At 38.0% G+C, this 24,763-nt stretch overlaps 2 protein-coding genes across 3 annotated transcripts in view; both read left to right on the top strand.

Annotated features, from left to right (window-relative positions):
- The first annotated feature begins 4,137 nt into the window (after positions 1–4,137).
- Positions 4,138–17,381, top strand: dohh (deoxyhypusine hydroxylase/monooxygenase). 2 transcript variants are annotated; one of them, XM_061978634.1, is made up of 6 exons: positions 4,138–4,272; positions 4,500–4,606; positions 10,602–10,769; positions 10,840–10,916; positions 10,978–11,233; positions 17,004–17,381. In XM_061978634.1, exons 2-6 carry the CDS (start codon positions 4,501–4,503, stop codon positions 17,312–17,314), a joined length of 918 nt encoding a protein of 305 aa, XP_061834618.1. In that variant the 5' UTR covers positions 4,138–4,272; position 4,500; the 3' UTR covers positions 17,315–17,381. The 2 variants fall into 2 exon arrangements, with proteins under 2 accessions (XP_061834618.1, XP_061834620.1); XM_061978636.1 differs by having other exon boundaries at positions 4,165–4,272; positions 4,497–4,606.
- Positions 17,382–19,340: 1,959 nt separating this feature from the next.
- Positions 19,341–24,763, top strand: part of rsph4a (radial spoke head component 4A) — a 40,890-nt gene continuing 35,467 nt past the window's right edge. Inside the window, exon 1 of the mRNA XM_061978437.2 lies at positions 19,341–19,533. Within this exon, the coding sequence (XP_061834421.1) occupies positions 19,445–19,533 (89 nt within the window). The 5' untranslated portion in view covers positions 19,341–19,444. The remainder of the gene's footprint in view (positions 19,534–24,763) is intronic.

The following is a 24,763-nucleotide window of genomic DNA, read 5'->3' as shown; positions in this document are numbered from 1 at the left end:
AAATTTTTTATTCATTTTTTTTAATGTTGTCTGTCTATCTGTGTTGGCCCTGCGATGAGGTGGCGACTTGTCCAGGGTGTACCCCGCCTTCTGCCCGATTGTAGCTGAGATAGGCTCCAGCGCCTCCCGCGACCCCAAAAGGGAATAAGCGGTAGAAAATGGATGGATGGATGGATGGGTCAAAATGGCTCTTTGAGTGGTAAAGGTTGCCGACCCCTGAGCTAGGGAATATAAGAACTACACTACCCAGCATGCAACAGTAGGGACGAGCATGCGCGGTAGCCCTGGGAAGTGTAGTTGTATGTCGCCATGCCGGCAGCTACAATGTGGTTATGAGCACGCTGTGTGATAGTGATGGGTTGATGAGGCGTCATGAAGCGTTTCGACACATTGCAAAACTGTATTGATACTGTGTCGATACTGTGTCACTAAATACTGACATCTGCTGGACATTAAAAATCCCTACAGGCAACCTATGGACCGACTCAACTGACACTGATTTGATGCCCTAGTACAGGGGTCACCAACCTTTTTGAAACCAAAAACTACTTCTTGGGTACTGATTAATGCGAAGGGCTACCAGTTTGATACACACTTCAATAAATAAATATATTGTCATTTGTAAGTTACACGTAAGTGTGATTTAAACAAGAATAGCTAAATAAATTTATATATATATAAAAAAAATGGGTATTTCTGTCTGTCATTCCGTCGTACATTTTTTTTCCATTTTACGGAAGGTTTTTTGTAGAGAATAAATGATGAAAAAAACACTTAATTGAACGGTTTAAAAGAGGAGAAAACACGAAAAAAATTTAAATAACATTTTGAAACATGGTTTATCTTCAATTTCGACTCTTTAAAATTCAAAATTCAACCGACAAAAAGAAGAGAAAAACTAGCTAATTTGAATCTTTTTGAAAAAATGAAAAAAAGAATTTATGGAGCATCATTAGTAATTTTTCCTGATTAAGATACATTTTAGAATTTTGATGACATGTTTTAAATTGGTTAAAATCCAATCTGCACTTTGTTAGAATATTCAACAAATTGGACCAAGCTATATTTCTAACAAAGACAAATCAGTATTTCTTCCAGATTTTCCAGAAGAAACATTTTAAAAGAAATTCAAAATACTTTGAAATAAGATTTAAATTTGATTCTACAGATTTTCTAGATTTGCCAGAATATTTTTTTTGAATTTTAATCATAGTAAGTTTGAAGAAATATTTCACAAATATTCTTCGTCGAAAAAACAGAAGCTAAAATATTTATTATTCTTTACAATAAAAAAAAAAAAAGTTTACTTGAACATTGATTTAAATTGTCAGGAAAGAAGAGGAAAACATTTAAAAGGTAAAAAGGTATATTTGTTTCAAAATCCTAAAATCATTTTTAAGGTTGTATTTTTTCTCTAAAATTGTATTTCTAAAAGTAATAAGAAGCAAAGTAAAAAATAAATGAATTTATTTAAACAAGTGAAGACCCATCCATCCATCCATTTTCTACCACTTATTCCAAGTGAAGACCAAGTCTTTAATATATTTTCTTGGATTTTCAAATTCTATTTGAGTTTTGTCTCTTTTAGAATAGTAAATAAATAAAATGTAAAAAAATAGAGGCAGCTCACTGGTAAGTGCTGCTCTTTGAGCTATTTTTAGAACAGGCCAGCGGGCGACTGATCTGGTCCTTACGGGCTACCTGGTGACCGCGGGCACCGCGTTGGTGACCCCTGCCCTAGTATATACAATAATATAAACCAAGTCATTGTATTTCATTTAGGATTATTTCATATCTTCATTTAAATAAAAATATGTTTTTATCTTTTTTAGATACAGTCAATAAATAATGTGAACATGTATCATAACATGGAAATCTAAGAGAACGTGTTGTGGATGATTGTGGACTGGGAATTTTTTTAATTTTATTTTTTTACACATTTTTATAAAAATAAAAATAAAAAGTTTTTCCGACGTATTACATTTTAGACGATTTCTCTTCTTAGTTATTATTTCTCCGGCTGTAGAAAAGAGCCGCTCACAGGGCACAGAGGAGGCGACACAGTTGGCGTATCGGTCACGTGACCAAAACAGCTCATGATCGGTCACGTGACTTTCTAAAAGCGGTACGCGCACCGACACAGGGTTTTGCTCTATGAGCTCGACGCATGCGCCGATGCATCGGTGTTGCCGGACCCATCACTACTGTGTGAGTAAACGTTGAGAACTCAGCCAACACGCCTCGTCTGCATTATCTACAAATAGACAGACAACACACTAAGTACCAGAGGTGTGGACTCGAGTCACATGACTTGGACTCGAGTCAGACTCGAGTCATGAATTTGATGACTTTAGACTCGACTTGACAAAATGTAAAAAGACTTGCAACTCGACTTAGACTTTAACATCAATGACTTGTGACTTCACTTGGACTTGAGCCTTTTGAATTGACATGACTTGACATGACTTGCTACTTTCCCCAAAACCCAAAGATGAAAAAGTTATTCGGGAGCGCTCCGTATTTTTCATTGTGTACTTGTCTATCAGCGTTGCGTGTGTCAGCTGGTGTGCTCTCAGTACAACAGCCAATCAAATTACATCTACTTTGTTTTCATCACACAGCATTCATCCAATCAAATTGCAGGACAACCAACGAAGAAGACATGTCCAAACCACACGCCAGTGAACAAAAAATGATACCTAAAATAATTTCTTTTGGGTATAAAAATGACGAGGTGGTCAACACAAAACGGTTTGCAGTATGCAACACATGCGGTTCCAAAATGACTGATGGAGAGGCAACAACTTCCAACTTCGTCCGGCATTTGAAGTTGCACAAAGAACGGTAAGTTTTGAATGTAAGATAACGTTTATTGGCTAAGTAACGTGACTTTTATTTGCTGTGTAGTTAAATCAGTGAGGCTGTAAACTCACTGCTAACGTTATAACGTTATTGCAAACACGGGAATCTGTTGCAGTTCACTACCTTATTCATACTTTTTGTTCAGTGATTTTTTTTTAAGCAGGGTTACGTTAGTCAATATAGCACACGTAACGTTAGACGGCGGTCAGCAGCACCGCGTATTTTAGCCACCTAAAAAAAGACAAAAATAGTCAAATAAAGGTCAGTTAAAATGTATACTATATTATGAATATGTGTACCGTTTTAGCTAGCTTTCTGACATACTGTTGGTTGTTTACCTCAGGGGTCCCCAACCACCGGGCCGCGGCCCAGTACTGGTCCGTGGATCGATTGGTATCGGGCCGCACAAGAAATAAAAAAAAATATTTTCTTTTTTTAATTAAATCAACATAAAAAACACAAGATACACTTACAAGTAGTGCACCAACCCAAAACAACTCTCTCCCCCCTTTTGTTCTGGGCATTGAACATGAAGACTCTTCCTTCACTGTTCCGAGTGGCCATGAGAGTCTTGGCAGTGCCTGCCTCCAGTGCTCCAGTGGAGCGAGTTTTCAGCCATGGTGGCATCATACTACGCCCCCATCGTGCACAAATGACTGACAGACTCTTGGCTAATTTGGTCTTTTGCAAATGCAATGCAGCATAGGGCCCTGACATATAAAAAGTACAACTTTTTTGTTATGTTCACGCATATGTCATGTTTTTTCAATGTTAACACTTTTGTACAAATAAGTACATTTGCACTTTATTTTTCAATGTGTTTGTTCTGTAAAGGAATGAGTTAGTGTTTAAAATGACTGGTTAATAGTGCTATTATAAAGTGCAATGTCAGCACAATTTTCTTTCCTGCAATTTAAAATGCACTTGTTTTAATAAATAAATACAGCGTTTGAAAAGCATACACAATCTGTGTTAATATATTAGTCTGTGGTTAAAAGGACTTGAAAGGACTCGAAACTCAAAATGCAGGACTTAGGACTTGACTTGAGACTTTCCAGTCTTGACTTTGGACTTGACTCGGGGCTTGCCTGTCTTGACTCGGGACTTGACTCGGACTTGAGGGCAAAGACTTGAGACTTACTTGTGACTTGCAAAACAATGACTTGGTCCCACCTCTGCTAAGTACTCACCCTGAGGATACACACTCCAGTACAGTAGGTGGCGGTGTGCACCTGTAATCTTGGCTGCGACCCGCCATCGAATGAAGAAGAAGAAGAAGAAGAATTGTCTTCCGGGCCATGAGGCGGAAGTTAAGAGACTCGCTACCGTGGCGTGTTCGCGTCAAAGTTGCCACTATGATGTGTAATTACTAGTAAACAAAGCAGCTAAAGTCAACTCGTCCACATCCAGGTAAACTTGATTTCCATACATGTGGGATTCTAGTCGTAAAATGACCGCCTGTTATAAGAAATGTCCTAATGACGTCACACCCTGTCCAGTTTAGCGTGGCTCGTTTTGTTGTTGTTGTCGTCATAATTGACTTAGTTTTAAATAGACTTGGAAAGGTAAGGCAGGTGACGTCCAACAAACTAACCTACCTGTCTGTCTGTCTGTCTTGTCTGCCACACCGGAAGCAGAATGGCCAGTCAGGAGCAGCTGGCAGCGGTGGGCAAAGTCCTGCTGGACTCGAGTCTGGACCTGACCCAGCGATTCAGGGCTTTGTTTACCCTGAAGAACTTGGGAGGTAATGTGTTTGATCACCACTCGCATGTAACCCTGCTCTCCGACTGGAGTCTGGGTCGTCCGCATGACAGACAAGCGCGCTAACTACCGAGCTAAAATCGACGGTAATAGCCAGCACTGCTCTTGAACTTGTCTGGCAGTGAGGTTTACCAACGTACACGTTGGGTATTTTCAACAATATTCTTTAAAATAAGCGGCAGGGACACAGGAAGTGCAGCAGGTGGTTCCGACCCCTCCACCCCCGGGGATTAGAGACATACCTGTCGACTATACCATTTTTTTTTAAAGAAACTGTTGTATTTCGCCCATATCTCCCGACGTGAAAAAGAAAAATCCTGTGGTACTGCAACTCTGGTCAGCTCGGCTTTGACAACACAGCCTGTAAAACCTGTAATAATGATAGATTTTATTTGTAAAAAGCACTTTACATTGAGCAAACAACCTCAAAGTGCATTTAAAAACAAAAACAAACAACAACACTAGAACCACAAATAGCTGCCCCCAACAAGTAAAATAAATAGTAAAAAATAAAAACTAGAACAGCCTAATAGCTAGAACTAGCACACATATATCTAAAAAAAAAAAAAAGGCTTTTTTTTAGAAAGAAGGGTTTTTTAAGCCTTTTTAAAAAAGCATCCACAGTCTGTGGTGCCCTCAGGTGGTCAGGGAGAGTGTTCCACAGATAGATTTTATTTTGTAAAAGCACTTTATATTGAGCAAACAACCTCAAAGTGCTACAGTGCATTTAAAAACAAAAACAAACAACGCTAGAACCACAAATAGCTGCCCCTAACAAGTAAAATAAATAGTAAAAAATAAAAACTAGAACAGCTTAATAGCTAGAACTAGCACACATATATCTAAAAAAAAAAAGGCGTTTTTAAAAAGAAAGTTTATTAAAAGCATCCAGTCTGTGGTGCCCTCAGGTGGTCAGGGAGAGCGTTCCACAGATTTTATTTGTAAAAGCACTTTACATTGAGCAAACAACAATGCCAGAACCACAAATAGCTGCCCCCAACAAGTAAAATAAATAGTAAATTAAAAAAAATTAAGACTAGAACAGCCTAATAGCTAGAACTAGCACACCCATATCTAAAAAAAAAAAGGCTTTTTTAAAAACAAGGGTTTTTAAGCCTTTTTTAAAAGCATCCACAGTCTGTGGTGCCCTCAGGTGGTCAGGGAGAGTGTTCCACAGATAGATTTTATTTTGTAAAAGCACTTTATATTGAGCAAACAACCTCAAAGTGCTACAGTACATTAAAAAAAAAAAAAAACTAGAACAGCCTAATAGCTAGAACTAGCACACACATATCTAAAAAAAAACAAGGCTTTTTTTTAAAAACAAGGGTTTTTAAGCCTTTTTTAAAAGCATCCACAGTCTGTGGTGCCCTCAGGTGCTCAGGGAGAGTGTTCCACAGATAGATTTTATTTTGTAAAAGCACTTTATATTGAGCAAACAACCTCAAAGTGCTACAGTACATTAAAAAAAAAAAAAACTAGAACAGCCTAATAGCTAGAACTAGCACACCCATATCCAAAAAAAAAGCCTTTTTTTAAAAACAAGGGTTTTTAAGCCTTTTTTAAAAGCATCCACAGTCTGTGGTGCCCTCAGGTGCTCAGGGAGAGTGTTCCACAGATAGATTTTATTTTGTAAAAGCACTTTATATTGAGCAAACAACCTCAAAGTGCTACAGTACATTAAAAAAAAAAAAAAACTAGAACAGCCTAATAGCTAGAACTAGCACACACATATCTAAAAAAAACAAGGCTTTTTTTTAAAAACAAGGGTTTTTAAGCCTTTTTTAAAAGCATCCACAGTCTGTGGTGCCCTCAGGTGGTCAGGGAGAGTGTTCCACAGATAGATTTTATTTTGTAAAAGCACTTTATATTGAGCAAACAACCTCAAAGTGCTACAGTACATTAAAAAAAAACCAAACTAGAACAGCCTAATAGCTAGAACTAGCACACACATATCTAAAAAAACAAGGCTTTTTTTTAAAAACAAGGGTTTTTAAGCCTTTTTTAAAAGCATCCACAGTCTGTGGTGCCCTCAGGTGGTCAGGGAGAGTGTTCCACAGATAGATTTTATTTTGTAAAAGCACTTTATATTGAGCAAACAACCTCAAAGTGCTACAGTGCATTCAAAAACAAACAACAACGCGAGAACCACAAATAGCTGCCCCCAACAAGTAAAATAAATAGTAACAAAATAAATAAAAACTAGAACAGCCTATTAGCTAGAGCTAGCACACATATATCTAAAAAAAAAAAAGCTTTTTTAAAAAGAGAGGTTTTAAAGCCTTTTTTAAAACCACCCACAGTCTGTGGTGCCCTCAGGTGGTCAGGGAGATCGTTCCACAGATTTTATTTGTAAAAGCACTTTACATTGAGCAAACAACCTCAAAGTGCTACAGTGCATTTACAAAACAAAACCAAACAACGCTAGAACCACAAATAGCTGCCCCCAACAAGTAAAATAAATAGTAAAACATAAAAAGTAGAACAGCTTAATAGCTAGAATTAGCACACATCTAAAAAAAGGCTTTTTTTTTAAAAAGAAAGGTTTTTAAGCCTTTTTTAAAAGCATCCACAGTCTGTGGTGCCCTCAGGTGGTCAGGGAGAGTGTTCCACAGATAGATTTTATTTTGTAAAAGCACTTTATATTGAGCAAACAACCTCAAAGTGCTACAGTGCATTTAAAAACAAAAACAAACAACGCTAGAACCACAATTAGCTGCCCCTAACAAGTAAAATAAATAGTAAAAAATAAAAACTAGAACAGCTTAATAGCTAGAACTAGCACACATATATCTAAAAAAAAAAAGGCGTTTTTAAAAAGAAAGTTTATTAAAAGCATCCAGTCTGTGGTGCCCTCAGGTGGTCAGGGAGAGCGTTCCACAGATTTTATTTGTAAAAGCACTTTACATTGAGCAAACAACAATGCCAGAACCACAAATAGCTGCCCCCAACAAGTAAAATAAATAGTAAATTAAAAAAAATTAAGACTAGAACAGCCTAATAGCTAGAACTAGCACACACATATCTAAAAAAAACAAGGCTTTTTTTAAAAACAAGGGTTTTTAAGCCTTTTTTAAAAGCATCCACAGTCTGTGGTGCCCTCAGGTGGTCAGGGAGAGTGTTCCACAGATAGATTTTATTTTGTAAAAGCACTTTATATTGAGCAAACAACCTCAAAGTGCTACAGTACATAAAAAAAAAAAAAAACTAGAACAGCCTAATAGCTAGAACTAGCACACACATATCTAAAAAAAACCAAGGCTTTTTTTAAAAACAAGGGTTTTTAAGCCTTTTTTAAAAGCATCCACAGTCTGTGGTGCCCTCAGGTGGTCAGGGAGAGTGTTCCACAGATAGATTTTATTTTGTAAAAGCACTTTATATTGAGCAAACAACCTCAAAGTGCTACAGTGCATTCAAAAACAAACAACAACGCGAGAACCACAAATAGCTGCCCCCAACAAGTAAAATAAATAGTAACAAAATAAATAAAAACTAGAACAGCCTATTAGCTAGAGCTAGCACACATACATCTTAAAAAAAGCTTTTTTAAAAAGAGAGGTTTTAAAGCCTTTTTTAAAACCACCCAGAGTCTGTGGTGCCCTCAGGTGGTCAGGGAGAGCGTTCCACAGATTTTATTTGTAAAAGCACTTTACATTGAGCAAACAACCTCACAGTGCATTTAAAAACAAAACCAAACAACACTAGAACCACAAATAGCTGCCCCCAACAAGTAAAATAAATAGTAAAAAATAAAAACTAGAACAGCCTAATAGCTAGAACTAGCACACATATATATCTAAAAAAAAAAGGCTTTTTTAGAAAGAAAGGTTTTTAAGCCTTTTTTAAAAGCATCCACAGTCTGTGGTGCCCTCAGGTGGTCAGGGAGAGTGTTTCACAGATAGATTTTATTTGTAAAAACACTTTATATTGAGCAAACAACCTCAAAGTGCTACAGTGCATTTAAAAACAAAACCAAACAACAACACTAGAACCACAAATAGCTGCCCCCAACAAGTAAAATAAATAATAAAAAATAATAACTAGAACAGCCTAATAGCTAGAACTAGCACACATATATCTAAAAAAAAAAAGGCGTTTTTAAAAAGAAAGTTTTTTTTAAAGCATCCAGTCTGTGGTGCCCTCAGGTGGTCAGGGAGAGCGTTCCACAGATTTTATTTGTAAAAGCACTTTACATTGAGCAAACAACCTCAAAGTGCTACAGTGCATTTAAAAACCAAACCAAACAACAACGCTAGAACCACCAATAGCTGCACCCAACAAGTAAAATAAATAGTAAATTTAAAAAAATCAAGACTAGAACAGCCTAATAGCTAGAACTAGCACACATATATCTAAAAAAAAAAAGGCATTTTTAAAAACAAGGATTTTTAAGCCTTTTTTAAAAGCAACCACAGTCTGTGGTGCCCTCAGGTGCTCAGGGAGAGTGTTTCACAGATTTTATTTGTAAAAGCACTTTACATTGAGCAAACAACCTCAAAGTGCTACAGTGCATTTAAAAACAAAACCAAACAACAACACTAGAACCACAAATAGCAGCCCCCAACAAGTAAAATAAATAGTAAAAAATAATAACTAGAACAGCCTAATAGCTAGAACTAGCACACATATATCTAAAAAAAAAAAGGCTTTTTTAAAAAGAAAGTTTTTTAAAAGCATCCAGTCTGTGGTGCCCTCGGGTGGTCAGGGAGAGCGTTCCACAGATTTTATTTGTAAAAGCACTTTACATTGAGCAAACAACCTCAAAGTGCTACAGTGCATTTAAAAACAAAACCAAACAACAACGCTAGAACCACAAATAGCTGCCCCCAACAAGTAAAATAAATAGTAAATTTAAAAAAATTAAGACTAGAACAGCCTAATAGCTAGAACTAGCACACACATATTTAAAAAAAAAAAAAAGGCATTTTTAAAAACAAGGGTTTTTAAGCATTTTTAAAAAGCATCCACAGTCTGTGGTGCCCTCAGGTGGTCAGGGAGAGTGTTTCACAGATAGATTTTATTTGTAAAAACACTTTATATTGAGCAAACAACCTCAAAGTGCTACAGTGCATTTAAAAACAAAACCAAACAACAACACTAGAACCACAAATAGCAGCCCCCAACAAGTAAAATAAATAGTAAAAAATAATAACTAGAACAGCCTAATAGCTAGAACTAGCACACATATATCTAAAAAAAAAGAAGGTGTTTTTAAAAAGAACGTTTTTTTAAAGCATCCAGTCTGTGGTGCCCTCAGGTGGTCAGGGAGAGCGTTCCACAGATTTTATTTGTAAAAGCACTTTACATTGAGCAAACAACCTCAAAGTGCTACAGTGCATTTAAAAACAAAACCAAACAACAACGCTAGAACCACCAATAGCTGCACCCAACAAGTAAAATAAATAGTAAATTAAAAAAAATCAAGACTAGAACAGCCTAATAGCTAGAACTAGCACACATATATCTAAAAAAAAAAAAAAAGGCATTTTTAAAAACAAGGATTTTTAAGCCTTTTTTAAAAGCAACCACAGTCTGTGGTGCCCTCAGGTGCTCAGGGAGAGCGTTCCACAGATTTTATTTGTAAAAGCACTTTACATTGAGCAAACAACCTCACAGTGCATTTAAAAACAAAACCAAACAACAACACTAGAACCACAAATAGCAGCCCCCAACAAGTAAAATAAATAGTAACAAAATAATAACTAGAACAGCCTAATAGCTAGAACTAGCACACATATATCTAAAACAAAAAGCCTTTTTTTAAAAGAAGGGTTTTTAAGCCTTTAAAAAAAAAAAAAAGCATCCACAGTCTGTGGTGCCCTCAGGTGGTCAGGGAGAGCGTTCCACATATTTTATTTGTAAAAGCACTTTACATTGAGCAAACAACCTCAAAGTGATACAGTGCATTTAAAAGTGTTTTAAAAGAGATTGTTCCACATTTTGGGAGCATTAATGTGACGCGTTTGATTTCTGTGTAGGTGCTGAAGCCGTGGAGTGGATCAGCAAAGCCTTCACGGACGACTCTGCTCTGCTGAAGCACGAGCTGGCCTACTGTCTGGGCCAGATGCAGGACTCAGCGGCCATACCCGCCCTGAGCGCCGTGCTGCAGGACGCGCGGCAGGAGCCCATGGTCCGACACGAAGCAGGTGATTGGAGGTGTGGGGGGGACACATTAAAGTGTCGCACGGCAAGCACCAGGGTTGTGTGTGTCTGCAGGCGAGGCTCTGGGGGCCATCGGGGATCCTTCCGTTCTGGACCTGCTGAAGGCCTACACCCGGGACCCCGTCGTCGAGGTAGAAAAGGTGCGGCGTGGCTCGCCGTCACGCCTTCCTGACGACGTGTGTCTCGCCGCAGGTGGCGGAGACGTGTCAGCTGGCCGTCCGGCGCGTGGAGTGGCTGCAGAGCGGGGGGGAGAAACAGCTGCAGGACGGCCGCACGGACCAGAACCCCTACCGCTCGGTGGACCCCGCCCCTCCCGCCCCCAGGAGGAGCGCGCCCGAGCTGCGCGGCGCCCTGTTGGACGAGAGCCTGCCGCTCTTCGAGCGCTACCGCGCCATGTTTGCGCTTCGCAACCTGGGCAGCGAGGAGGCGGTGCTTGCTTTAGGAGACGGTAAGTCAGGAACCTTCTTTCCACTGAGGGCCAGTATTCAGGGGCCATTTTGGTAGCTTTCACCTTCAAAACCAGTACAACGTACATTTTTCATACAACTCGAAAATTCACAAAATGTGAGCAAAATGAGCTAAAAAAGCTAACATGCTAACAGTACTATGTTAACGATAGCATTATGATAGCAGTTAGCATTAGTGAAATACCAAAATATATATGACACCGAGGTACATATATATATATAATCCTCGGTACAGAGCCCACATAAGGGCAAGGAAAAACTCACCCCAGTGGGACGTCGATGTGAATGACTATGAGAAACCTTGGAGAGGACCGCATATGTGAGTAACCCCCCCCCCTCTAGGGGAGACCAAAAGCAATGGATGTCGAGTGGGTCTGACATAATATTGTGAGAGTCCAGTCCATAGTGGATCCAACATAATATTGTGAGAGTCCAGTCCATAGTGGATCCAACATAATAGTAAGAGTCCAGTCCATAGTGGATCTAACATAATAGTGTGAGAGTCCAGTCCATAGTGGATCCAACATAATAGTAAGAGTCCAGTCCATAGTGGATCTAACATAATAGTGAGAGTCCAGTCCATAGTGGATCTAACATAATAGTGTGAGAGTCCAGTCCATAGTGGATCCAACATAATAGTAAGAGTCCAGTCCATAGTGGATCTAACATAATAGTGTGAGAGTCCAGTCCATAGTGGATCCAACATAATAGTAAGAGTTCAGTCCATAGTGGATCTAACATAATAGTAAGAGTCCAGTCCATAGTGGATCTAACATAATAGTGAGAGTCCAGTCCATAGTGGATCCAACATAATATTGTGAGAGTCCAGTCCATAGTGGATCCAACATAATAGTAAGAGTCCAGTCCATAGTGGATCTAACATAATAGTGTGAGAGTCCAGTCCATAGTGGATCCAACATAATAGTAAGAGTTCAGTCCATAGTGGATCTAACATAATAGTAAGAGTCCAGTCCATAGTGGATCTAACATAATAGTGAGAGTCCAGTCCATAGTGGATCTAACATAATAGTGAGAGTCCAGTCCATAGTGGATCTAACATAATATTGTGAGAGTCCAGTCCATAGTGGATCCAACATAATAGTAAGAGTCCAGTCCATAGTGGATCTAACATAATAGTGTGAGAGTCCAGTCCATAGTGGATCCAACATAATAGTAAGAGTTCAGTCCATAGTGGATCTAACATAATAGTAAGAGTCCAGTCCATAGTGGATCTAACATAATAGTGAGAGTCCAGTCCATAGTGGATCTAACATAATAGTGAGAGTCCAGTCCATAGTGGATCTAACATAATATTGTGAGAGTCCAGTCCATAGTGGATCCAACATAATAGTAAGAGTCCAGTCCATAGTGGATCTAACATAATAGTGTGAGAGTCCAGAGTCCATCGACTTCTGTTGAAATTCGGTGTGAATTTTGAAAAGCCAAAGTGAACTGAAACAGTTAGCACAAAATGTGAGCAAAATGAGCTAAAAAAGCTAACATGCTAACAGTACTATGTTAACGATAGCATTATGATAGCAGTTAGCATTAGTGAAATACCAAAATATATATGACACTGAGGTGTATACCTGCTCAATTAGCTATAAAAAAAAATGCTAAAATGCTAAGTGTAACATGCATCAAGTACCAAAATATATTACTCTGAGGTACCTGTACTTGGTAAAGTGTTTAAAATGCTAGCCTGCTAATATTAGCATGCATCAAGTCCCAAAACATTAGAGGTATATATCTAGAAAATTTGCAAAAAAATGTGCATGCTAATATTAAATGCTAATGATTTTGCCGTGGGCCGTAAAAAAAAATTAGCTGCGGGCCGCACTTTGGAAACCCCTTGTGGTACCTTTATCAATTTTAAGGTGAGAAATTGTAAGACCTGAATCTTGACTCTACTACCTACTCAGTGGCCTAGCGCAGGGGTGCTCACACTTTTTCTGCAGGCGAGCTACTTTTCAATTGATCAAGTCGTGGGGATCTACCTCATTCATATATATCATTTATATTTACTTATTTATGAAATATATGTTTTTGTTAACAAGTTAAAGGTGTTTAATGATAATGCAAGCATGTTTAACACATATAGTTAATATTGTTAAAAAATTAAAGGTGTTTAATGATAATACAAGCATGTTTAACATATAGTTAATATTGTTAAAAAAATTAAAGGTGTTTAATGATAATACAAGCATGTTTAACACATATAGTTAATATTGTTAAAAAGTTAAAGGTGTTTAATGATAATACAAGCATGTTTAATACATATAGTTAATATTGTTAAAAAGTTAAAGGTGTTTAATGATAATACAAGCATGTTTAATACATATAGTTAATATTGTTAACAACTTAAAGGTGTTTAAAGATAATACAAGCATGTTTAACACATATAGTTAATATTGTTAAAAAGTTAAAGGTGTTTAATGATAATACAAGCATGTTTAATACATATAGTTAATATTGTTAACAACTTAAAGGTGTTTAAAGATAATACAAGCATGTTTAACACATGTAGTTAATAAGTTAAAGGTGTTTAAAGATAATTTAAGCATGTTTAACACATATAGTTAATATTGTTAAAAAATTAAAGGTGTTTAATGATAATACAAGTATCTTTAATACATATAGTTAATATTGTTAACAAGTTAAAGGTGTTTAAAGATAATACAAGCATGTTTAACACATATAGTTAATGTTAAAAAATTAAAGGTGTTTAATGATAATACAAGCATGTTTAATACATATAGTTAATATTGTTAACAAGTTAAAGGTGTTTAAAGATAATGAAAGCATGTTTAACACATATAGTTAATATTGTTAAAAAATTAAAGGTGTTTAATGATAATACAAGCATGTTTAACACATATAGTTAATATTGTTAAAAGGTTAAAGGTGTTTAATGATAATACAAGCATGTTTAATACATATAGTTAATATTGTTAACAACTTAAAGGTGTTTAAAGATAATACAAGCATGTTTAACACATATAGTTAATAAGTTAAAGGTGTTTAAAGATAATACAAGCATGTTTAACACATATAGTTATTATTGTTAAAAAATTAAAGGTGTTTAATGATAATACAAGCATGTTTAATACATATAGTTAATATTGTTAACAAGTTAAAGGTGTTTAATGATAATACAAGCATGTTTAACACAGTTAATATTGTTAAAAAATTAAAGGTGTTTAATGATAATACAAGAATGTTTAATACATATAGTTAATATTGTTAACAAGTTAAAGGTGTTTAAAGATAATACAAGCATGTTTAACACATATAGTTAATAAGTTAAAGGTGTTTAAAGATAATACAAGCATGTTTAACACATATAGTTAATATTGTTAACAAGTTAAAGGTGTTTAATGATAATACAAGAATGTTTAATACATATAGTTAATATTGTTAACAAGTAAAAGGTGTTTAAAGATAATGAAAGCATGTTTAACACATATAGTTAATATTGTTAAAAAATTAAAGGTGTTTAATGATAATACACGTATGTTTAATACATATAGTTAATATTGTTAACAACTTAAAGGTGTTTAAAGATAATACAAGCATGTTTAACACATATAGTTAATATTGTTAATAAATTAAAGGTGTTTAATGATAATACAAGCATGTTTAATACATATAGTTAATATTGTTAACAAGTAAAAGGTGTTTAAAGATAATGAAAGCATGTTTAACACATATACCCGGTAGTTAATATTGTTAAAAAATTAAAGGTGTTTAATGATAATACAAGCATGTTTAATACATATACCGTATTTTCCGCACCATAAGGCGCCCTGGGTTATAAGCCGCGCCTTCAATGAACGGCATATTTCAAAACTTTGTCCACCCATAAGCCGCCCCGTGTTGTAAGCCGCATCTAACTGCGCTAAAGGAATGTCAAAAAAACAGTCATGGAGTCGTATATCAACATGGACGGAGCTGCTGAAAAAAGCCACCCGGCCTCTTCGCGTAAACTTAAACTTACCTTAACCACTCGCTCATCTTTTCTTCATCCATCCCTTCGAGTTAGCTTTTATGATGACGCCGGCTGGAAAGGTCTCTTTTGGCAAGGTCTTCCTTTTGAATATCACCATGGGTGGAAGTTTCTGGCCATTAGCATGGCAAGCTAGAACCACAGTGAAGGATGACTTCTCATTCCCTGTGGTGCGAATATTCACCGTACGTGCTCCCGTTGTATCCACAGTGCGGTTCACAGGAATATCAGTTGCTGTGAAATAGTAATCCGTGTGCGGATGGAGAGATTGCGTCTTTTCATGAACCGGAAACCTGTCGCTTAGTAGGAGCCATTTTGTGGTCTTTACAGATGTAAACACACAAAGGAAATGAAACGTACGGTGATATCCGCGCGCTTTTTCTTCTTCTACGCGGGCGGGTGGTTGCTTAGAGTAGAAGAAGAAGCGCTTCCTGTTCTATGGGGGCGGGTGCTTACCTTGGCGGTTGCTTGCGTAGAAGAAGAAGCGCTTCCTGTTCTACCGGGAAAAAAGATGGCGGCTGTTTACCGTAGTTGCGAGACCGAAACTTTATGAAAATGAATCTTAATATTTATCCATATATAAAGCGCACCGGGTTATAAGGCGCACTGTCAGCTTTTGAGAAAATTTGTGGTTTTTAGGTGCGGCTAATAGTGCGGAAAATACGGTAGTTAATATTGTTAACAAGTTAAAGGTGTTTAATGATAATACAAGCATGTTTAACACAGTTAATATTGTTAAAACATTAAAGGTGTTTACTGATAATACAAGAATGTTTAATACATATAGTTAATATTGTTAACAACTTAAAGGTGTTTAAAGATAATACAAGCATGTTTAACACATATAGTTAATATTGTTAATAAGTTAAAGGTGTTTAAAGATAATACAAGCATGTTTAACACATATAGATTCCTTTCTTTCATGAAGACAAGAATATAAGTTGGTGTATTACCTGATTCTGATGACTTGCATTGATTGGAATCAGACAGTGGTGATGATAATGTCCGCATTTTCGAATGGAGGAGGAAAAAAGTCCTCCTTTCTGTCCAATACCACATGAAAGTGGTTGGTTTTTGGCGTCTTATTTGTCCAGCTTCCGTACTCCTTTGTATACACTTTACAAGAAACACATTGTCGGCAAACTCTGTAGCTTGCTAGCTTGTGCACGCCAGCTTTCTGAGACTCTTATTTTGTTAGCGCAACTGCGCAACTGTGCAGTCGGTCTTTGGAGTTTTGACGACAGGTACGGCGCCAGAGTCTGTTGAAATAAAGTGTTTCTCGCCTTCCAGTCGGTAATTTTAATGAGCTGGCAGCAGCCAGCGTCATCTCAGAAGACCCTCGGGTGCCGTGAATGTCAATCAAGTGACGAAAGTGACGTCATAGTGAAGATTTATGATCGCTCATTTTTAGGACTATTTTTTTAATGCCTGGCTGGTGATCGACTGACACACCCTCCGAGATCCACCGGTAGCTCGCGATCGACGTAATGAGCACCCCTGGCCTAGTGGTTAGAGTGTCCGCCCTGAGATAGGTAGGTTGTGAGTCATACCAAAGACTATAAAAATGGGAGCCATTACCTCCCTGCTTGGCAATCCGCATCAAGGCTTGGAATTGGGGGTTAAATCACCAAAAGTGATTCCCGGGCGTGGCCATTGCTGCTGCTCACTGCTCCCCTCACCTCATGGACTAAAATCAATCGGTGTGCGTGGAAAGCGTCACAAAGCGGCGTGTCCTGCGTTTCCAGGCCTGCAGTGTTCCAGCGCGCTCTTCCGCCACGAGATCGGTTACGTGCTGGGCCAGATGCAGCACCCGGCGGCGGTCCCGGCCCTCCGCGCCGCCCTGGAGTGCGGCGGCGAGAACCCCATGGTGCGTCACGAGGCCGCCGAGGCCCTGGGCTCCATCGGCGAGGAGGAGTGTCTGGCCGTGCTGCAGCGTTACCGTGGCGACAGCGAGCGCGTGGTCAAGGAGAGCTGCGAGGTGGCCTTGGACATGCTGGAGTATGAAAACAGCGAGCAGTTCCAGTATGCGGACGCGCTGACACGCCTACAAGGTTAAAGGTCACATTGAAGTCCCGTACAAATAAATACATATATGCCTCAATAAAATACTTCCTCTTTTCTTACTAAGTGTATTCCTTCTTTCCCTTTTGACAGAAAAAAATCCATGTACTGCATGCAGTTTCATATATTTTTATTATCTAGAAATGTAACATGTTATAAATTAAATGTATTTTTTTTCAGATAAAAATACTCAAATAACAGCTTAATTTGTGTATTAATCTGCAATAATAATATTCATGTTAATAATGTGTTGTTGCATTATTTAGCTTGGAAAGTAGTTATAATCTGTAATATAAACTATTAATTCTGTGTTTCCCGATAATGTAACATATTATCATACATTACAAACTTTTTTTTGTTGAAATAAAACTAAATCTCTGATTTATGGTTAAGCAAGTTGTCCATTAAATTGTACATTTTAAAAATTAGCAGAGGTGGGACCAAGTCATTGTTTTGCAAGTCACAAGTAAGTCTCAAGTCTTTGCCCTCAAGTCCGAGTCAAGTCCCGAGTCAAGTCCAAAGTCAAGACTGGAAAGTCTCCAGTCAAGTCCTAAGTCCTGCATTTTGAGTTTCGAGTCCTTTCAAGTCCTTTTAACCACAGACTAATATATTAACACAGATTGTGTATGCTTTTCAAACGCTGTATTTATTTATTAAAACAAGTGCATTTTAAATTGCAGGAAAGAAAATTGTGCTGACATTGCACTTTATAATAGCACTATTAACCAGTCATTTTAAACATTAACTCATTCCTTTACAGAACAAACACATTGAAAAATAAAGTGCAAATGTACTTATTTGTACAAAAGTGTTAACATTGAAAAAACATGACATATACGTGAACATAACAAAAAAGTTGTACTTTTTATATGTCAGGGCCCTATGCTGCATTGCATTTGCAAAAGACCAAATTAGCCAAGAGTCTGTCAGTCATTTGTGCACGATGGGGGCGTAGTATGATGCCACCATGGCTGAAAACTCGCTCCACTGGAGCACTGGAGGCAGGCACTGCCAAGACTCTCATGGCCACTCGGAACAGTGAAGGAAGAGTCTTCATGTTCAATGCCCAGAACAAAAGGGGGGAGAGAGTTGTTTTGGGTTGGTGCACTACTTGTAAGTGTATCTTGTGTTTTTTATGTTGATTTAATTAAAAAAAAGAAAAAAAATATATATATTTCTTGTGCGGCCCGATACCAATCGATCCACGGACCAGTACCGGGCCGCGGCCCGGTGGTTGGGGACCACTGAGGTAAACAACCAACAGTATGTCAGAAAGCTAGCTAAAACGGTACACATATTCATAATATAGTATACATTTTAACTGACCTTTATTTGACTATTTTTGTCTTTTTTTTAGGTGGCTAAAATACGCGGTGCTGCTGACCGCCGTCTAACGTTACGTGTGATATATTGACTAACGTAACCCTGCTTAAAAAAAATCACTGAACAAAAAGTATGAATAAGGTAGTGAACTGCAACAGATTCCCAACTGAGTATGGCTTGAAAATGATTTGCAAATCATTGTATTCCGTTTATATTTACATCCAACACAATTTCCCAACTCATATGGAAACGGGGTTTGTGCATTTTGAAAATAAGTGTATATAAAAATATTTTGGTCATAATTGAACAGTGAATCAAAAAAACTAATAATATAATAATATATATATACAATACTTGTTTTTTTTCTTTGATGGTAATCGGTGTTGTATTGTATTTTAAAATGTGGGAAGTTTTCATGGCCTTTTTTTTTTTTCTCTCTCTTATTTCAGAATCAAATAAAACCTGGCCGTCACTTCCTGGTGGCGGCTATGTTGCCGTAACCATGGCAACACCCGTGTTTTTTTATGTATATATTTTTTATAAACCTTTATTTATGAATTGCAAAATGTTTACAAACAATTGAGAAATAATAATAGTAATCAAAATAACAGTACTAAAAACCGCGCCAGGGGGTTACCATGGCAACAGCCGGGTGCTGGCGTCAACACTGGATGCTGTGACGTCACCTTCGTCTGTGGCGCTTTGAGTCGCTTTCTGTCTTCTTGCAGCCGAGTGAAGGTGGACTCAAGTGGCTTTAGTTCTCTTCTAAGTTGCCGTCCACGGCCGCCGAGGGGACGACAAGATGGACGGAACTCTGCAGGTCAGCCAGCAGGTGGCGGCTTCCTTCAAAGCTTTTCTCATGAAGAGCAGCAGCAAAAGCAACTTAAACCTGTGAGTGACAGCTTGTAGTAACCTTGCTAATGCTAATAAGCGTGCTAGTGCTAGTGTTAATGCTAGTGCTAATAAGTGTGCTAATGCTAATGTGCGTGCTAGTGCTAATGCTAATAAGCGTGATAGTGCTAATGCTAATACGTGTGCTAGTTTTAATGCTAATGCTAATAAGCATGCTAGTGCTAATACGTGTGCTAGTTCTAATGCTAATGCTAATAAGCGTGCGAGTGATAACGTGTGCTAGTTCTAATGCTAATGCTAATAAGCGTGCTAGTGCTAATGCTAATACGTGGGCTAGTTCTAATGCTAATGCTAATAAGCGTGCTAGTGCTAATGCTAATACGTGTGCTAGTTCTAATGCTAATAAGCGTGCTAGTGTTAATGCTATACGTGTGCTAGTTCTAATGCTAAGGCTAATAAGCGTGCTAGTGCTAGCACGTGTGCTAGTTCTAATGCTAATGCTAATAAGCGTGCTAGTGCTAGCACGTGTGCTATTTCTAATGCTAATGCTAATAAGCGTGCTAGTGCTAGTGCTAACACATGTGCTAGTTCTAATGCTAATGCTAACAAGCGTGCTAGTTCTAATGCTAATGCTAATAAGCGTGCTAGTGCTAATGCTAATACATGTGCTAGTTCTAATGCTAATGCTAATAAGCGTGCTAATGCTATTACGTGTGCTAGTTCTAATGCTAAGGCTAATAAGCATGCTAGTGCTAATGCGTGTGCTAGTTCTAATGCTAATGCTAATAAGCGTGCTAGTGCTAATGCTAATGCGTGTGCTAATGTTAATGCTAATGCTAATAAGCGTGCTAGTGCTAATGCTAATATATGGGGCTAGTTCTAATGCTAATGCTAATAAGCGTGCTACTGCTAATGCTAATACGTGTGCTAGTTTTAATGCTAATGCTAATAAGCATGCTAGTGCTAGTGCTAATACGTGTGCTAGTTCTTATGCTAATGCTAATAAGCGTGCTAGTGCTAGTGCTAAGATGTGTGCTAGTTCTAATGCTAATGCTAATACGTGTGCTAGTGCTAATGCTAATACGTGTGCTAGTGCTAATGCTAATACGTGTGCTAGTTCTAATGCTAATGCTAATAAGCGTGCTAGTGCTAATACGTGTGCTAGTTCTAATGCTAATGCTAATAAGCGTGCTACTGCTAATGCTAATACGCATGCTAGTGCTAATGCTAATACGCGTGCTAGTTCTAGTGCTAATGCTAATACGTGTGCTAGTGCTAATGCTAATACGTGTGCTAGTTCTAATGCTAATGCTAATAAGCGTGCTATTGCTAATGCTAATACGTGTGCTAATGTTAATGCTAATGCTAATAAGCGTGCTAGTGCTAATACGTGTGTTAGTCCTAATGCTAATACGTGTGCTAGTTCTAATGCTAATGCTAATAAGCGTGCTAGTGCTAATACGTGTGCTAGTTCTAATGCTAATGCTAATAAGCGTGCTACTGCTAATGCTAATACGCATGCTAGTGCTAATGCTAATACGCGTGCTAGTTCTAGTGCTAATGCTAATACGTGTGCTAGTGCTAATGCTAATACGTGTGCTAGTTCTAATGCTAATGCTAATAAGCGTGCTATTGCTAATGCTAATACGTGTGCTAATGTTAATGCTAATGCTAATAAGCGTGCTAGTGCTAATACGTGTGTTAGTCCTAATGCTAATGCTAATAAGCGTGCTAGTGCTAACACGTGTGCTAGTCCTAATGCTAATGCTAATAAGCGTGCTAGTGCTAATACGTGTGCTAGTTCTAATGCTAATGCTAATAAGCGTGCTAGTGCTAGTGCTAACACATGTGCTAGTTCTAATGCTAATGCTAATAAGCGTGACAGTTCTAATGCTAATGCTAATAAGCGTGCTAGTGCTAATGCTAATACATGTGCTAGTTCTAATGCTAATGCTAATAAGCGTGCTAGTGCTAATGCTATTACGTGTGCTAGTTCTAATGCTAAGGCTAATAAGCATGCTAGTGCTAATGCGTGTGCTAGTTCTAATGCTAATGCTAATAAGCGTGCTAGTGCTAATGCTAATGCGTGTGCTAATGTTAATGCTAATGCTAATAAGCGTGCTAGTGCTAATGCTAATATATGGGGCTAGTTCTAATGTTAATGCTAATAAGCGTGCTACTGCTAATGCTAATACGTGTGCTAGTTTTAATGCTAATGCTAATAAGCATGCTAGTGCTAGTGCTAATACGTGTGCTAGTTCTTATGCTAATGCTAATAAGCGTGCTAGTGCTAAGATGTGTGCTAGTTCTAATGCTAATGCTAATACGTGTGCTAGTGCTAATGCTAATACGTGTGCTAGTGCTAATGCTAATACGTGTGCTAGTTCTAATGCTAATGCTAATAAGCGTGCTAGTGCTAATACGTGTGCTAGTTCTAATGCTAATGCTAATAAGCGTGCTACTGCTAATGCTAATACGCATGCTAGTGCTAATGCTAATACGCGTGCTAGTTCTAGTGCTAATGCTAATACGTGTGCTAGTGCTAATGCTAATACGTGTGCTAGTTCTAATGCTAATGCTAATAAGCGTGCTATTGCTAATGCTAATACGTGTGCTAATGTTAATGCTAATGCTAATAAGCGTGCTAGTGCTAATACGTGTGTTAGTCCTAATGCTAATGCTAATAAGCGTGCTAGTGCTAACACGTGTGCTAGTCCTAATGCTAATGCTAATAAGCGTGCTAGTGCTAACACGTGTGCTAGTTCTAATGCTAATGCTAATAAGCGTGCTAGTGCTAGTGCTAACACATGTGCTAGTTCTAATGCTAATGCTAATAAGCGTGACAGTTCTAATGCTAATGCTAATAAGCGTGCTAGTGCTAATGCTAATACATGTGCTAGTTCTAATGCTAATGCTAATAAGCGTGCTAGTGCTAATGCTATTACGTGTGCTAGTTCTAATGCTAAGGCTAATAAGCATGCTAGTGCTAATGCGTGTGCTAGTTCTAATGCTAATGCTAATAAGCGTGCTAGTGCTAATGCTAATGCGTGTGCTAATGTTAATGCTAATGCTAATAAGCGTGCTAGTGCTAATGCTAATATATGGGGCTAGTTCTAATGTTAATGCTAATAAGCGTGCTACTGCTAATGCTAATACGTGTGCTAGTTTTAATGCTAATGCTAATAAGCATGCTAGTGCTAGTGCTAATACGTGTGCTAGTTCTTATGCTAATGCTAATAAGCGTGCTAGTGCTAAGATGTGTGCTAGTTCTAATGCTAATGCTAATACGTGTGCTAGTGCTAATGCTAATACGTGTGCTAGTGCTAATGCTAATACGTGTGCTAGTTCTAATGCTAATGTTAATAAGCGTGCTAGTGCTAATACGTGTGCTAGTTCTAATGCTAATGCTAATAAGCGTGCTACTGCTAATGCTAATACGCATGCTAGTGCTAATGCTAATACGCGTGCTAGTTCTAGTGCTAATGCTAATACGTGTGCTAGTGCTAATGCTAATACGTGTGCTAGTTCTAATGCTAATGCTAATAAGCGTGCTATTGCTAATGCTAATACGTGTGCTAATGTTAATGCTAATGCTAATAAGCGTGCTAGTGCTAATGCGTGTGTTAGTCCTAATGCTAATGCTAATAAGCGTGCTAGTGCTAACACGTGTGCTAGTCCTAATGCTAATGCTAATAAGCGTGCTAGTGCTAACACGTGTGCTAGTTCTAATGCTAATGCTAATAAGCGTGCTAGTGCTAGTGCTAACACATGTGCTAGTTCTAATGCTAATGCTAATAAGCGTGACAGTTCTAATGCTAATGCTAATAAGCGTGCTAGTGCTAATGCTAATACATGTGCTAGTTCTAATGCTAATGCTAATAAGCGTGCTAGTGCTAATGCTATTACGTGTGCTAGTTCTAATGCTAAGGCTAATAAGCATGTTAGTGCTAATGCGTGTGCTAGTTCTAATGCTAATGCTAATAAGCGTGCTAGTGCTAATGCTAATGCGTGTGCTAATGTTAATGCTAATGCTAATAAGCGTGCTAGTGCTAATGCTAATATATGGGGCTAGTTCTAATGCTAATGCTAATAAGCGTGCTACTGCTAATGCTAATACGTGTGCTAGTTTTAATGCTAATGCTAATAAGCATGCTAGTGCTAGTGCTAATACGTGTGCTAGTTCTTATGCTAATGCTAATAAGCGTGCTAGTGCTAGTGCTAAGATGTGTGCTAGTTCTAATGCTAATGCTAATACGTGTGCTAGTGCTAATGCTAATATGTGTGCTAGTGCTAATGCTAATACGTGTGCTAGTTCTAATGCTAATGCTAATAAGCGTGCTAGTGCTAATACGTGTGCTAGTTCTAATGCTAATGCTAATAAGCGTGCTAGTGCTAATGCTAATACGCATGCTAGTGCTAATGCTAATACGCGTGCTAGTTCTAGTGCTAATGCTAATAAGCGTGCTAGTGCTAATGCTAATACGTGTGCTAGTTCTAATGCTAATGCTAATAAGCGTGCTAGTGCTAGTGCTAATGCGTGTGCTAGTTCTAATGTTAATGCTAATAAGCGTGCTAGTGCTAATGCTAATGCGTGTGCTAGTTCTAATGCTAATGCTAATAAGCGTGCTAGTGCTAGTGCTAATGTTAATGCGTGTGCTAGTTCTAATGCTAATGCTAATAAGCGTTCTAGTGCTAATGCTATTACGTGTGCTAGTTGTAATGCTAATGCTAATAAGCGTGCTAGTGCTAGTGCTAATAAGCGTGCTAGTTCTAATGCTAATGCTAATAAGCGTGCTAGTGTTAATGCTAATACGTGTGCTAGTTCTAATGCTAATGCTAATAAGCGTGCTAGTGTTAATGTTAATGCGTGTGCTAGTTCTAATGCTAATGCTAATACGTGTGCTAGTTCTAGTGCTAATGCTAATACGTGTGCTAGTTCTAATGCTAATGCTAATAAGCGTGCTAGTGCTAGTGCTAATACATGTGCTAGTTCTAATGCTAATGCTAATAAGCGTGCTAGTGCTAGTGCTAATACGTGTGCTAGTTTTAATCTAATGCTAATGCTAATAAGCGTGCTAGTGCTAATGTTAATGCGTGTGCTAGATCTAATGCTAATGCTAATAAGCGTGCTAGTGCTAGTGCTAATGCGCATGCTAATTAAAGTTATCGTAATGCTAATAAGCGTGCTAGTATATAATATTTGGGGTGGTATAGCTCGGTTGGTAGAGTGGCCGTGCCGGCAACTTGAGGGTTCCAGGTTCGATCCCGG

This window comes from Nerophis lumbriciformis, linkage group LG18, assembly GCF_033978685.3.
Source record: "Nerophis lumbriciformis linkage group LG18, RoL_Nlum_v2.1, whole genome shotgun sequence".
Taxonomy (NCBI): domain Eukaryota; kingdom Metazoa; phylum Chordata; class Actinopteri; order Syngnathiformes; family Syngnathidae; genus Nerophis; species Nerophis lumbriciformis.
Note: the sequence above shows the minus strand (reverse complement) of the source record. Positions and strands in the feature narration are given on the sequence as shown.